Source organism: Cannabis sativa, chromosome X (genome assembly GCF_029168945.1).
Source record: "Cannabis sativa cultivar Pink pepper isolate KNU-18-1 chromosome X, ASM2916894v1, whole genome shotgun sequence".
Lineage (NCBI taxonomy): Eukaryota > Viridiplantae > Streptophyta > Magnoliopsida > Rosales > Cannabaceae > Cannabis > Cannabis sativa.
Window position 1 is genome coordinate 12916962 of NC_083610.1, and position 15938 is coordinate 12932899.

The 15938-nt window shown below is 34.3% G+C and overlaps 3 protein-coding genes across 3 annotated transcripts; 1 reads left to right on the plus strand and 2 right to left on the minus strand.

Moving 5' to 3' along the window:
* Positions 1-4968: 4968 nt before the first annotated feature.
* LOC133031818 (nifU-like protein 1, chloroplastic) lies at positions 4969-6662 on the plus strand. The gene is made up of 3 exons (XM_061105518.1): positions 4969-5394; positions 6141-6277; positions 6368-6662. Exons 1-3 carry the CDS (start codon positions 4977-4979, stop codon positions 6554-6556), a joined length of 744 nt encoding a protein of 247 aa, XP_060961501.1. The 5' UTR covers positions 4969-4976; the 3' UTR covers positions 6557-6662.
* On the minus strand, positions 6451-7983 carry LOC133031817 (uncharacterized). The gene is made up of 5 exons (XM_061105517.1): positions 7692-7983; positions 7484-7605; positions 7188-7376; positions 7051-7102; positions 6451-6965 (listed from the first exon to the last, which is right to left on the minus strand). Exons 1-5 carry the CDS (start codon positions 7965-7967, stop codon positions 6846-6848), a joined length of 759 nt encoding a protein of 252 aa, XP_060961500.1. The 5' UTR covers positions 7968-7983; the 3' UTR covers positions 6451-6845.
* A 4310-nt stretch (positions 7984-12293) lies between these two features.
* On the minus strand, positions 12294-15417 carry LOC133031875 (PLASTID TRANSCRIPTIONALLY ACTIVE protein 6, chloroplastic-like). The gene is made up of 6 exons (XM_061105627.1): positions 14877-15417; positions 14717-14785; positions 14495-14599; positions 13165-13284; positions 12870-12959; positions 12294-12762 (listed from the first exon to the last, which is right to left on the minus strand). The coding sequence occupies exons 1-6, from the start codon at positions 15378-15380 to the stop codon at positions 12646-12648; spliced, it is 1005 nt and encodes a 334-aa protein (XP_060961610.1). The 5' UTR covers positions 15381-15417; the 3' UTR covers positions 12294-12645.
* Positions 15418-15938: the final 521 nt, after the last annotated feature.

Consider the following 15938-nt stretch of genomic DNA (forward strand, 5'->3'; position numbering starts at 1 on the left):
CTTTACAGTGTGGGGACAAAAACCACAATGTCAGCTTTGTCACAAAATTGGACATCTTGTACAACAATGCTATTACAGGTTTGATAAGTCCTTTCTTGGACCAGAATCTCTTCAGAACTTCTCTGGCAGTGCAAATGTGGCTGAAATGCAAGCATATTATGCCACTCCTGAAGTCCTCACCGATCCTAATTGGTACCCTGACTCTGGGGCAACCAATCACCTCACTCCCAATGAGCAAAATCTGAACAGCAGCACTCCTTACAGTGGTGATCAACAAATTCATATGGGAAGTGGAACAGGTTTGCAAATTCACAACATTGGTCAATCCTCTTTTCATTCACCCTTTCAATCTCATAAACTTGTTTTAAACAACTTGTTGCATGTTCCCCACATAACCAAAAATCTTTTAAGTGTCTCTCAATTTGCTCAAGACAATAATGTCTTTTTTGAATTTCACCATTTTCATTGTCTTGTCAAGACCCAGGACACTTTGAAGACTTTGCTGGTTGGGAAACTTGACAAAGGGCTTTACAAGTTTGACAACACACAACTCCACATTACTCCCACCCCCAAGGACTCTTCCACTTTTCCAAGTGATGTCTCGGGTTCTACATCTATAAGTCCACCAGTTTGTAATTCCAGTACCTTGTCTAGAGATAATAACACCTTCTCTCTTTGGCATAAGAGATTAGGACATCCTCATCCTAGAGTTGTTCAATCTGTCTTAGCTTCTTGTAATATACAAACCAGTAATAAAAATGTTGATTCTGTTTCTCAACTTTGCTCTGCTTGTTGTCTTGGAAAGCTTCATAAGCTTCCTTTCCCTATATCCACAACAGTGTACATTGAACCTCTTCAACTCTTACATTCTGATTTGTGGGGTCCTGCCCCCATTACATCCTCATGTGGTTATAGGTATTATATTAGCTTTGTGGATGCCTTTTCAAGGCACACATGGATTTATATGCTACGAACCAAAAATGAAGCTTTATCAACATTCATTACCTTTAAAAGTCAAGTTGAGTTGCAACTCGGTTTCAAAATAAAACAATTACAATCTGACTGGGGGTGAATTTCAAGCTTTCACTAAATTTTTACAAGCATCTGGTATTGTTCACAAGTTATCTTGTCCACACACTCACGAACAAAATGGGGTAGTCGAAAGGAAGCATAGGCATATTGTAGAAAGTGGTCTCACTCTCTTAGCTCAAGCTAAAATGCCTTTAAAATACTGGGATGAAGCCTATAGGTCGGCTGTTTTTCTCATCAATAGGATGCCAACACCTCAACTTCACTACACTTCTCCTTTAGAGATACTGTTCAAAATAAAACCCGACTATGCCATGTTAAAGGTCTTTGGTTGTTTGTGTTACCCAAACCTGAGACCTTATAACAATGTCAAACTTCAGTACAGATCTCAGCCGTGTACATTTCTTGGCTATAGCCTTGCTCATAAAGGCTATAAGTGTCTTGCTCAAGATGGGAGAATCTACATCTCTCGAGATGTATTATTTGATGAGCTAGTATTTCCTTTCTCGGCTGAAACTACTCAAACTCCCAGTGTTACTTCAAATCACTCAACTTCTTCTACTCCTGGTCAGCCACCTGTTGTTCGAACCACCAATGTTGAGAATAATGTCTTGCCTATATCTGTTTCTCCTAATTTTGCCACTGCAGGTTCCATATTGACTGCTCCAGCACCTGTTACAGCTGCTACTCCTTCAGCTATATCAGCTGCTACTGAGCAGCCTCTACCTACACCTGCTACTTGTTCCATGATGCCACCAGCATTGACTATCCCTCTCTCTACACCTGCTGCTGCTGCTAGTCAGGTGTCTCAAGCTGCTGTTGTCCAATCTGAGGCCACAATCCACCATCCTACCCCTGCACCAAGTCTCCCAACTGATGTTCTCAACATGCACCCTATGACAACAAGAGGGAAGTCTGGTATTAAAAAGCCTCGAGTGCTTATTGACTCTCTTGAGCCAAAGTCTCTTAAAGGTGCTCTTCAAGACAAACGTTGGTTTGCTGCCATGTCCAATGAAAATGTTGCATTAAAGAAGAATAACACATACACTCTTGTGCCTCTGCCACCTGGTAGGGAACCAATAGAGTGCAAATGGGTTTATCGGGTCAAGGAAAATGAGGATGGGTCAGTAAGTAGGTTCAAGGCTCGGTTGGTGGCCAAGGGCTTCCATCAACAAGCTGGTTTTGACTTTAATGAGACCTTTAGTCCCGTTGTCAAACCGGTTACCATAAGAATCATTCTTACTCTGGCATTAACAAAAGGATGGTCTGTTAGACAGTTGGATGTTGATAACGCATTCTTAAATGGAGATCTTCAAGAAGATATCTATATGATTCAACCCCCGGGGTTTGAGGATCCTGAACACCCCACTAAAGTCTGCAAGTTACACAAGGCGATCTATGGACTAAAACAAGCCCCTCGTGCCTGGTTTGAAAAGCTATCCACTGCCTTACTTGATCTCGGTTTTACCTCGGCCAAAACAGATCATTCATTGTTCATCAACATCACTTCCACAAGATGCATTTATGTACTCATATATGTTGATGATATCCTCATCACTGGCAGCAACTCTCAACAGGTCTCCACCTTGATCACTACCTTGCATTCCAAGTTCTCACTCAAAGACCTTGGCACTATGGATTACTTTCTAGGCTTGAAAGTTGTTCCAACCACGGATGGCATCATTTTATCACAGAAGAAATACATTCAAGACATTATTTGCAAGGCTGAAATGCAGGGTGTTAAGACACAAAGCACACCAATGAATAGTGGCTTAAGGTTGTCCAATTATGGAAGTGATCCAGTAGCTGATCCTACTGCCTACAGGTCGATCGTTGGTGCTCTTCAGTATGCTACTTTAACTCGGCCAGATATCTCGTTCAGTGTCAACAAGGTGTGCCAATTCATGCACAATCCCCTACAATCTCACCTTATTGCTGTCAAACGGATACTGCGATATCTCGCTGGGACATTGGACTATGGGCTACATCTTAAACCAGCCAAATCTTTGCATCTTGAAGCCTTTTGTGATGCAGATTGGGCTGCTGATCCTGATGACCGCCGATCCACCACAGGTTTCTGTATCATGCTAGGAGGTAATCTCATTTGCTGGCAGTCCAAGAAGCAAACCACGATTTCACGGTCTTCCACTGAAGTCGAATACAGAAGTCTAGTTGCTGTTGTCACTGAACTCAGTTGGATTCAGTCCTTACTGTCTGAGTTGCAGCTCTCTCCCTTGCCACCTCCTCTGATTTGGTGTGATAATCTCAGTGCTGTGCATCTCACTTTGAATCCAGTTCTTCACGCTCGTACTAAACACATTGAGATCGATCTCTATTATGTGCGAGACAAGGTTCTTCGAAAGGAAATTCTGGTGCATCACGTTCCTGTTGAGCATCAGTTAGCAGATTGTCTAACCAAACCAATCTCAAGCTCCAAGTTTTCTGTTCTTCGAGACAAACTTAATGTGGTGTGTGCCACCACCTTAAGTTTGAAGGGGGCTGTCAACAGAACATGCTGACCTGTCAATTGTTCTGTTATTTTCTGTTATTGGTTAGTCGGTTAGGAGTCTGTTACTTTCCTTTCTTGCCAGCTGTTATGGTTGTTGTTGTTGTTGTATATAAGAACCTTGTACTGAATTGATTGAATCAATAATATACAGAATTGTTTTGCTCTCCTTCTTCTTCTCTTTCGTTTCTACTGTTATGTTCACACAGTGATTCAATTTCACTTTTCAAGTATGAGTGAACAAGTTCAACTGAATCTATTATTACCCAATGCTCCCATCACAACACCATATAAGAAACACAAGAATGAAATATTATTTTGTGATTATGAAAATGGGGTTTGCACTTCTTAAGATTATAAAATAAATTAACCAAAAACACAAACTTGAAATTGAAGAAAGAAAATGTTTATGGAACAAAAATAGGTTGGAAATGTATTACTCCCAAATAAATTTATGGAAGTTTTTAATAATTCCAATCACCCATATAGATGAGACCTAAAATAGTATATACATAAATAAATTTATGGTTCATAGAGAATATGAATAAACATTGTCGTACTTGGAAATTAACCAGATAAACACCCAAATTAGATCAGTGAAGTTTCTATTAACTTATGGTACATGGGAACTATTATTATGCTGAACTCAACGAAAAAGATAAACTCGGCCGCCGATAATGAAGGTTAGTGACGATCTAGCATGGTGGACCTCAAAAACAACACTCCGAATATGAGAATGAATGAATGATAAAATAGATCTGAGATATATATATATATATACACAGATATATATAGAGAGAGAACACATAAAGATAGACAGAGATGGAGGGAGTTTTGCTTTACCTGCTAAGCCATATGGATGATCATCGCACAATAAGGAGAGGAGGAAGACTAGCCAGAGAAAAAAAAGTGTTTTTAAAAATTTTAAAATCAACAAAAATCTATTTTTAAAATTCTAATAAATTTTAGGGGTTTTTTTATTTTGACACTTTAAAACAGTTTTTTTTTTTTTTTTACATTTTTATGGAATTCTACCTAGAAATCCCTATTGCAACTAATCCTATAACCTAAATTGCAACAAAAAATCGTATAGAAATCTCTATTGCAACTAGCGCTACAATTACTTTAGAAATCCAAACCGTAAATTTAAAAAAAAGTTAAAAAAAATAGTATATGAGGTAATTCTCCTAAATTTTAATTATGAATAAAAAAAATAAAAAACACAACTACGTAATTTTAGAAAGTTTTTTTATTTTTTTAATTAAAAAAATAGAAATTTACTTTTAAAAATATTACCGAAGTCTTTAATTAGTTAAAAAAATAATTTTTAGAAAATATCGTTAATTATAATTAATTATAGAGAAGATTAGTGGTGCCCAAAATATACTCCTTCTATTGTAACCCATAAACTTATTGAAATGACAAAAGGCTACTTATTGAAATGACAAAAGGCTATAACTTTTACTTAATCTTTATCAATTTCAGACTCGTGGAAGAGAAACTCCAAGCTATAACCATGGCTTCTCTCTCAGCTACTACAACTGGAATCCTCAAATCCCCGTCGTCTTATTTTCCGATGATCCTACTTAAATCTCAACAATACCCACAATTCATATCTGTCCAACAACGCGGTCTAACCTCTGACAGAAAGACCATCTTCAAAACGGCCATTGGAGCTTCGAATCCAAGCGCGTCAACTGGTCCTTCTTCGCCAGGACTTTACTCTGCCCAGAAATTTGAACTCACAGCTCAAAACGTTGACTTGGTTCTCGAGGACGTACGCCCTTATCTCATTTCTGATGGTGGTAACGTCGATGTTGTGTCCGTCGAAGAGGGTGTCGTTTCTCTCAAACTCCAAGGTGGGTCTCGTTTCTTTTTATCTATATTTCCTTCTTTTCACTTAAAATCATATTCTTTTTGTCTAATTCAATCAATCACAAGGTTCACCAAAATTTTATATCCAATTTCAAGACATTTGTTCTTGAATTGCAACTTTGAATGTTACATTGTGTAATTTGAGGTTATTTTATTTTAGATGCAAGTATGTGGTTGACAATATGGTTATTATTATCGCTTATCGCTAATGTGCGGAAAGATAATAGAATTTTTCTATCCAATTTGTTGGAACCTCCTTACAATTATAACATTATGCACATTAGAAAATTTTCTAATTTGTGGGATTTTCATCTGTCAACTATGTATATATATATATCAGTATATGTTCAACTATGAGAAGTTATTGTCTCAAGTGTGATGTATATGTGTGAAGTTTACATTTGAATTACCTAATTTTACTTTGATTAACAATTTTCAGTTCGTTGTTTCCTTTGATTCTATGTTTGAGTGTAACCGCACAATTATATTTGATGACGAGGTGAGATATCTGCTAGATAAGATGGTGTGGTAGATTCAGATTGAAATTGAAGTGTTTTTTTATATAACATGATTAATATAGCTCGAAGTGAAAGTTGCATAATAGTTAATGCTAACCAAGTTCTAAACCAAAGTTGACACAGATTATATGGTGGTGATTTTGGTTTCCACTGTTATGAATTTACGGTTCTTATTGACTGAGATTTTGCCAGTATTGAAAAATGATTAACAGGGGCATGTGAGAGCTGTCCTAGCTCTACAACAACCATGACAATGGGGATTGAACGTGTATTAAAAGAAAAGTTTGGAGACGCTCTTAAGGAAATCCGCCAAGTCTATGATGAAGAGGCGAAAGAGACAACTGCTGAGGTGAGTCATATTAGTGCTTTGATATTTGATAATAGTATTTGAGGGAATGTTTTTGGTAAAAACTTGAATCTGACATTGCTGCATTTGCAGGCCGTGAACCGTCACCTTGACATTTTGAGACCAGCCATAAAGAACTTTGGTGGAAGTGTGGAAGTTTTATCTGTTGAAAATGGGGATTGCTTTGTTAACTATGTTGGCCCCGAGTCAATTGGATCTGGTGTCAAAGCTGCTATAAAGGAGAAGTTCCCTGATATTATAAACGTTATACTCAAACAGTAGAGTTTTCCCTTTCTCAGAAATTACTTGTTCTACATTGTCACCAGAAGTAAATATTACATTTATTTATGGATATAATTTTGGGAACACTATATTATTTCTTTGCACATTTTTTTCGTGGGTGATTATGTGAAGACGTATATAATAGCCCTTTTCTTTCACATTATTTATACATATTATTCATGAACAATGACCAGATTCAACCCAGGTCCAGGATGATGAATTCTTTTCCAGCATTGGATTTTGTTCTGTTTCGAAATACATGAAATTTGGTTTTAAACATTGAACAGTGTTAAGATTCTCCCTCATTAACTTGATCAGCGGCAGTTAACACTGACTTCAGCCATCGAGAGAAATTAATCAAAAATATGGTGTAAGCAAAATAGCAAGTGATTGTCCAGCTGACTAGTCCCTGCATTGAAGCAATTACAGAAACTCAAATACTTCCTTATATTATAGAGAATTTGATGTGTTTGGAAGCTAATTCTACTATTTACCTGGCCAAAGATGTCGATGTTTGGTTGTGGATAATGCCATAGGTGGAAGAACCTGCATGAATTGGATAGAATTTTAATGGATCACAACCCATTTATAAAGAGAGTGAAATGGCATGGTGGGTTGGTTGGTTGCTTACTTCATTAAGGGAGTCTCAGCCAGTGGGCAACCTATTCCAACAACGCATGCCAGGGTAAACCCCAACAGTGTTCTATCCAGGGATAGCCATAGCAACTCTGCTAATCCGAACAATATGTAGGCCTCAGTGTTGTACGCAACTCCAGCTTTGTACATTTCAGCGCTTAGTTCTATGAATGCCACAAGTGCTCTGCCTCCATTTTCAAAGGGTTATATGCAATAACGAAAGTAATGAATGGCTGAAAGTTAATGAAATTTTGGTACACATTTTAAAGAGTAAGATATTGAGAAACTCACATAAAAGAAGCCGCTGCTTTCTTTTGGTTATCATCTTCTAAAATCTTTGAAGATCCTCTTTCATCCAAGTATAATTGAAGCAAACCAACAGTGCAATAGAATGAACCAAGGAGAAAAGGTACCTATTTCAACAGATGGAGTAGCTCTGCTTGCATCAAGTGTTACCAAGAAAATATCACATGGCTTTAAAGGAATTCACATTTTTTACCCAGATATTTGTATGGAGTGGACCAATGTTAATGGCACCATTGTCATACACCACAAGATCTACCCTTGAGTGAAGCCCATCAAGCAAGGGACCCAAGAAGAAGCCTGAGCCAAATAGGGTCACTGAGATTGAAGGCCAAGCTTTTCTGAGGCTTCTTCTCTCCTGTTTTCTTAGGCTGCAGTAGGCTGCTCTGCCAAGAAAATGCTTGGACTTGGCAATGTTTGGTGAACTGTGTAGAAAGCAAGAGGATTTTAACAAAATCATCGAATGGTGCATGGTTTCACATGCACACTCTCACAACCGTTAGTAGTGTTAGTAGTCTTTGGTTAAGTCCATATGATGATAAAATTTATGTGGTGCAAGTTTTTTCAGGGTTCCACTACAATTATTATTGAAGGGCGAACAGAACTAATAAAACCTATAATTAGGATTTTTTTTCTTCATAAATCTTACCTATTATATAAAATCTAACACTATTTTATTATACATTTAACAAATTGTTGTGTATTTAATAGGAGAGTATTGCTATTGGACATCAGTGGTGTCCAGCACTTTCTATAGGTGGCGTCTCATGAGTGGTTAGTGATATTGTCTAAAAACTATTTTCTAAGTTATATGAGACATGATACTTAAACACCAATAGTGATATGACATTGAGGAGGATGCTAGACACTAGTGGTGCCTTTTAGCAATTCTCTTAACAAAATACACCCAATTAAAATGTTAACTTTAATAGAATATATAATATATTACTTTTAATAATCAAATTTTTATATAAAAAATATAAATTGACACTTTATTTACAAAAATACCTAAATTATGGACAACAATTTTATCTTTAATGAGTTTTTATTTATCAAAATACTACTTACACATATCCATTCGTGTCAGTCTAAATATAACTTTTTTGTTCTCGTTTTTCTTTCATTTTTCATTTTCGAATTTAGCATTCAGTTTCTTTTTCCTTTTCTTTCTCAATTTTTTATTTCAAAACCACCTTCCAGCTATTACCTTTTTAAAACCCACAAAACCACCTCCCAGTCATAACTTTCGCCATCTTCTTCTTCCAACTGCCTCCTTTATCAATTTTTTTTATATATATATCTTTCATTTCGTATGTATAATGGCTATTACATGTGGCTCTGCTTCTCTATTTCTATTGCAAAAAAAAAAAAAAAAATCTTCAAAAATGGGTCATAAATCAGTTGCTAACAAGGCTAAAGGGAAACGTCCAGTCATCGACGATGATGACTCCGATTTCGCTCCCTCCGTGGCTAAAGGTACTAATCAATGTAATAAGAAAAGTTTTTTGAAATTCTAACTAATGTTTCAAATATGGTGTTATTAATGCTATACAGTTTTTATGATATGTTGGATCTGCCATCAACTACAAAACAACTATTATGCTATTTTTTAAAAATCAATAATGTATTATATGTAATAACAATGTATTAAAGTAACATTTTTGTCTATAAAAGTTCACAATAACAAAATTAAATAATTCAAATTAATGTTTTCTCAATATCAAATTTCTTGGTTATGGCATGTCTTCCGATTGTGACCTTTTTAGTCACATTTGTTGTGCTTATTCTATTTTTTTTTTGTTTCCCATGTACCTAGAAATCTTCTTTTCCTTAGTTTTTTAGTTATATATGAGTATTTTTTTGGTTGCATTTCAGCAATCGTATCAGCTTGTGTATTAGTTCATCATATTTGCAATCAATTGAGATGAATTGTCTACTAGTTTCGTAATTTACTTAATTGATTTCTTCATCAAACTGTCCGTCGCAAAATATAAGGAATGGAATTGCGTATTTTTTCCGAGAGTACAAAAGTTTGAGTATTGTAAGTCAACTGTAATGAAACTATAATGCAACGCTTATATCTGTTGTGAGTCAATTAATATAAAACCACAAAATAACTAATTATATTTAATACAAACAAATATTACAACTGTCGTGTTTTATCTGTTTAGGTCACATATTTGACAATTTCAAGCGCTGTTTTTATAATATTATGATATTGTAGTAGCAAAATCATTATTCAACTAACGTACAACTTAATTGCAACTAGAAATATTAAATGTGAATGTGTATCTATAAAAAACTATTTGTCAGTATTTTTTTTGGTCACTAATCGATAATTAATTGTACCTTAATAATAATATGTGGTGAAATAACTATTAAATCTCTGTAAACTAACTTTATATCAATTAATTTAGTATATTAATAAAACTAAATGTTATAAAAGTTTCTTTAAAGAAATTTGTATTGTATTGACGATATAAAACACTTGTAAATATGATAAAATTTATTATATCATTATCAGTTTGTAATAATTGATATTTCAAGTTTCAGAGAGTTAACAAAATAGTTATGCAATTGTAATGCAATTGTTATGGAATATAAAAAATTAGAACTGTGTTTCTACGTACGTGGCTCTATCTACATGTGAATTTACTATTCTATTCGTGATTTAATGTGAACAAATTCACCATTAGAAATCTAGAAAACTACAAAAATACATCGGGATACACATTTAATTATAGTATTGATGTATTTTTTTTTATTATACCTAAGTTAGATTGTTTGGGAACTTCAAATCAACTTTTTGAGGTTTGCATTTCATGGATCTGAAAATTGAAGTCAGGATATTAGTTTTATGCGAATTAAATCAGATTTCTAGTTGAAATTTAGTTTTGTAGTAGTTTTTTTACACATTTTTTCATGACTTTGGAACAATCCCTATTTTGATTGATTCTGGTCGTCGTCTTCTCATGTGAAGTCGTAGAAATTAATAATGGTTCTTTTCTGGTTGGGTTTCATTTCAATTGTGTTGGGTTATTGGGTTGGTCGATCGAAGATTGCGTGTGTGAGATTGTTCGTTTTGTTCTGTACAGCTAAAGTAGTAGAATAAATGGTATTTATGTAATATTTGGTTTTTGAGTTGTATTAATATTCTTAGGGCCGGCAATAAATATTGTTGTAATTTAATTATATTTTTCTTTATATACATGAAAAAAAACAAAACCTTTAATAATTATACTCTTACCTAAAGAGGCAACCATTAAAAGTACTACATAAACACCCATTCGGTGAAGCATCATGAAAACCACACACCCACTAGTGAAGCATTATTATGAAAACCAAATATATTAAAGGGTGATTCTACAATACACCCCCTTAAAATAGATGTATTGATGCACTCTCTACTTGTTTCAGTATTTAAAAAAAAAAAAATTAGTCTAATTTTTTTCATATTCATGTACGTTATAGCTATTTAAGATATCCTACAAAATTTTAAGAAATTTGAAACAATTTACAATATAGAAAACAATGTTCAAACAGTCTATTTTACACGCGTATAAAATAAAATAGTCACGCGTGCAACACACTACTTGAACGCAATTTTCGGCGTGTTAAATTTTTCCGAATTTCTTAAAGTTTTGCAGGATGACTTAAATAAGTATAATTTACATGACCATGAGAAAAAATTTGACTAAAAAATTATTTCGGATACTAAAACAGATAGAGATGTATCGGTGTATTCCTTTTAAGGGGGTGCATTATAAAATTTCCCTATATTAAATATATATTTGTGTTCAATCACCAAATTATTCTGGATAAATACATGCATGCACATATATAATTTCACTTGCAATGTTGTTTTGTTTGGAAAAAAAATGATACATACGCACATAGTATATTACTATATTGTTATATAATTAATTACATATAGTTTACAATTATTTGAGAAAAAAAAGTCATCTCTGTCTCTCAAGCCACAAAAACACAATTTAGAAATGGATAAATAACATACACAACTAATAATTAAGTTTGTTCATTAATTTACATAATTTTTTTTTTAAATTTATGGAAATACAATCCAATTATGTAACTTAAATTTTATTTATTATTTTATTCTTTATAAAAATATATATTTAATATAATAAGTAAAAAATTATGTGTTCAATATTTAAAAAATATATAATATTATGATTAATCTACAAAAGAACACAGATTCATATAGCTAATAATTATGTTTGTTTATTAGTTTGTACATCTAATATTTTTAAATTTATCAAGATTCAATTTAATTATTTAATGAATGTTTAATTTTGCCAATTAAACCAATCCAATAAATTTTAACAATTGAACCGATCCAATAAATCATTTAATTGAATCAACCCTATCCATTAGACAGATTTATATATTGGATTAGTTTAAATTTATCCAATATATTTTGAACTTATTATATTAAAATCTCAAAAGAAGATGATGAACCATATAAACATTAATTTATTGTGTGTTTGAACGAATTTGTAGAGAGAACTAGTGCCCAAATATATGCATCAATTTTATATAGACAATAATATTAATTGAATTATATTTAAGCTAACATTTATGTAATCAACATGTTAATTTAAATATCTTAATTTCTTGAATATATTTGAAGTTTTAATAATTGACTAACAAAATATAAGTGCATTGCACTTACATCTTTTCTTGTATATATATAAATGGAATACTTTTTAATAAATATTACCTATAAATAGTTATATATATATTCTTAAAAAAAAGACATCATCAACAATAATAATACTAGAAACAGAACAAAAGAACAATAACCTTTAAAAAATGTCCAAAATTTCATTAACCTTGTGATAAATCCAACACAGCTAAATACCTAACCTCAGTCTACTTCTACTCTACAAGAAACTCATAAGCTTTCTTATGCTCAACCATGTCATCCAGAAGACATTTAAAAAATCTGACATTAGTATCCAGTGGCCGCTGACATAGTCTCTTGTCAATTATGTTGAGATGACTGCGTTTAAAGAAATTTGCCAAGTCTTTCAGCTCCATTCATCTTCTGCAGCAGCAAGCAACATTAACTTGATCGTAGTGGGATGATGATAAGAAGCAGCTTCAGCCCAACATGGCCGGCCGGATTGTTAAAACCAATTTGAAACGTTGAAGTCCCTTAGCTTCCTAAGATGTCTTTCCATATCTTGTCTAGTTTTTGTCCACTCTTCTCTCTCTATCACTGTGGTAGGGTCATCTCTTTCATCCTGGAAGTGAGTGAGTAAATAAGAAATAAAACAACTGAATTGGACCAGACAAAGCTTGATAAAAATAAACCTCTGCAAGTACATATTTGGAGATTAGAGTTGTTTACCGAAGGAACTATTTTGAAGGAATTCCCATTATCACGTATAACAAGAAGGTCGTTTTTTCTATCTCTGTTCCTTCCTTCCGGGATTGTGACCTATCAAACACATGAAAGCCTTCCATTAATGAACTAACCACAACCTTGGAAAGTACAGCAATAGAAAAAATTACCAATGAAAGAGGCAGCAAAGAAATGTAAATTTTTAAGGCCAGAATTATATTTATATTGTGGTGCCTCATTGCATTATTCGTCTCAACACTCAAATGTGTGAACTCAAAAGTAAAGTACAAAATTCTCTCACCAAAACTTTTGCTCTGGTAATTGATTTTGTTTTGGAGTCTATGACATATATCTCCTCAAAATCCAGCACAAATTCTGGATCACCTAACCTTCGGTTTCTGTAGTGCTTTGTCAAATAAACCTGCACATTAAATGCATCCCGAGTTATGATGTGCCTTAAAAAAGAAAAGTGAGCCAAATGGACAGTAAATTTCTAAGTATTATCAGTTTCTGCATAAGAAAACTTCTTCAACTAGCTATGCTACTAACGTGCACAAATAAAATATATGTTTGTGTAGGAAATTTAGCTGTGAAACATATTAATCTCTATAATTCCTGCTTCAAGATCACACTTAAACAAATAAATGTTAAATCAAAACAAATAAATCAAGAATAAAAAACCAGCAAACACATGAAACCAGAAAAATAACACAGATGAATCTAGATAGCTTTCAAACACAACAACACACGAAATTTATACTAGTTCCGATCTTAAGTTCAATGTGAACTTGGTCATATTCCAGTTTGAAAGCATTGCCACCAATTTTTATTGATAATGAGAAATAGAGATATCAATCTCAGGAGCTACAAAGATATAATCACAGCAAGTCATCCATGGTGTAATCCATCAACACTCATTAACTCGGTAACCTGAGCCAACATAACCAACAATGTTGCTCAATACAATTTCCCAATCTCAACTCTCTCTCAATTTCTCACTCTAACTTCTCTCTCTACTGTGTATTGTCTCTCTTTTATATTCTTGTTATTCTCATGAAAACGAGAGGAACTCTTTATATAGGCCAAAGGATCTAATATGCAAGCTATCCTTTTTGACAGTTAAGTTAGTTAAAGACTAACTAACTAACCAAATGTTGGTTGGGGGTTTAAGGAATAATACCACAGTTTGTAATGTGTAGTTTAACAATGATTGAAATAACAAAACAGAACAGAACTTTTGACTACTGGTTCCACATACATTTCAGGTACAAGACTACAGCTTGTATATTAAACCTTTATTGTGTACTGCCATATCATACACTTAGTAATGTGTAATGCCTATAAAAAATCACTCTTGTACTTTTTTCATATACTCAAAATAGAAGAAGTCTAAGTTTTGCCGGAGAGAGAAAACAGGAGGGTTTCGTGAGGTGATCTTGGCTATCTCTGGGTCTTTGAGTTTGTATAGAGTGCTCACTGTGTTCTTGGAAGGGTGATCGTAGGTGTACTTAATTCTTGATTGGTGGCTTGTAATTTGAACTAAAAAAATTTACCTCACAGGAAACTAAGTATACATAAGTCTGAACTGAACTATGCCATGAAGTTGAAGAAAAAAAGGAATATAAGCATACCTTGAGGATCTCTCTATCACTCTTATATAATGGATCTCTAGGTGCATCAATTGGTGGTTCTGTAACATTGTAGCATCCATAATCACTCTTCGCACACCGAATATACTACAGTTTTGAAACATGTTCAGGAGATATGTCAAACATATAACAAAGGTTATAGAAAAAACAAGCTAATGGAAACATAACTAAATGAGTAAATGGGCAACCATTAAAATGTAGTACCTTCTGAGGCATTGGAGCAAGAACCCTGGGAACAGCATAAACATCTGTGTCCGGAGGAGTAACATACATCTATACAAATGTAACCCGTGTTAAGAAATCATAAAAGAAAACATTTTTAACAAAAATAAAATAAAGAGAAAACTAAAAGAAATGGAGGTACCTCTCTGAAATCATAGACATCGTTATCTGGGTCTGGAGGTTTTCGAATGAAGAAATCACAATGGAAAAGGCTAATCTTGTGGAACTCATCCTCGTTAATCCTGTAATCTACCACCATCTCCGAATCCCAACCTTGAGTAGAGACAAAGCTCTTGCTATGCACCATGGAAATGTCTTCGTCCGCTCCAACAACGATGGTGGCCGATGCTGCGGTGGCTCCAGTTAATGTGTCGTACTCTATGTCGAAGTCCTTCTTGTTGTCAACCTCTTCAAGTTCCTCATCGTCCATGTCATAGTCGTCGGGGCCTCCACCGTCGGCGTCACCCTCATCGGCGCGAACGACGAAGGAATTGTTGTTTGGCGACCGAGATAAGGGGTTAAGTTTGAGCTTGAGGGGCGGCGAAGAATAGAAGAAGTTCGAGGTAGTTGCTGCTGTTGTTGCTGTAGCGGTGAGGGGCCTAAGAGAAAATAGTGGCGGAGAAAGGAGCAGAGTGACTGCTCCCATGGCTTCTTCGGGTTCGGGCAGTCTCTGTGAAAGAGCTTTATCTGTTTGTTTAAGGGAAAGATAGTTTCGTATATGTTTTTCTGGAAAACGACAGAGAGAGCTTAAAAACGACAACAGATTAAAACAATATCTAATACGACATGAAACGACGAAAAGAGATGGATGACAATAGGAAATATATGAAACGAGAACCAAACTAGATGCATTTAAGATACAACTATCAATAACTTTTATTTTTCTCTTTAAGATCGCACTCTCGAGAATACCCTTCGTCTTCAATAAGCATGCTTCCATCAATTTCTCTAGGTCTTTTCTCCACCCCTCTTTGTATTGAGGTGGTTTAGCATTTATGTCGAATGACATTCAACCGTCTCCACTCCATGTCTTGCTTATGTAGGAGATTGAAGCAAGCGTGGAGCAACATTAATGAGATCTTTGCAAGTTTGATCTCGTTTTAGAACATATCTAATGATGAATCCTATCTGTATTTAATTACGAATGTCTTTTCAGATTTAAATAGGATTTCGAAGTTTAATTGTGGTGTCTACCAGCCTAGTC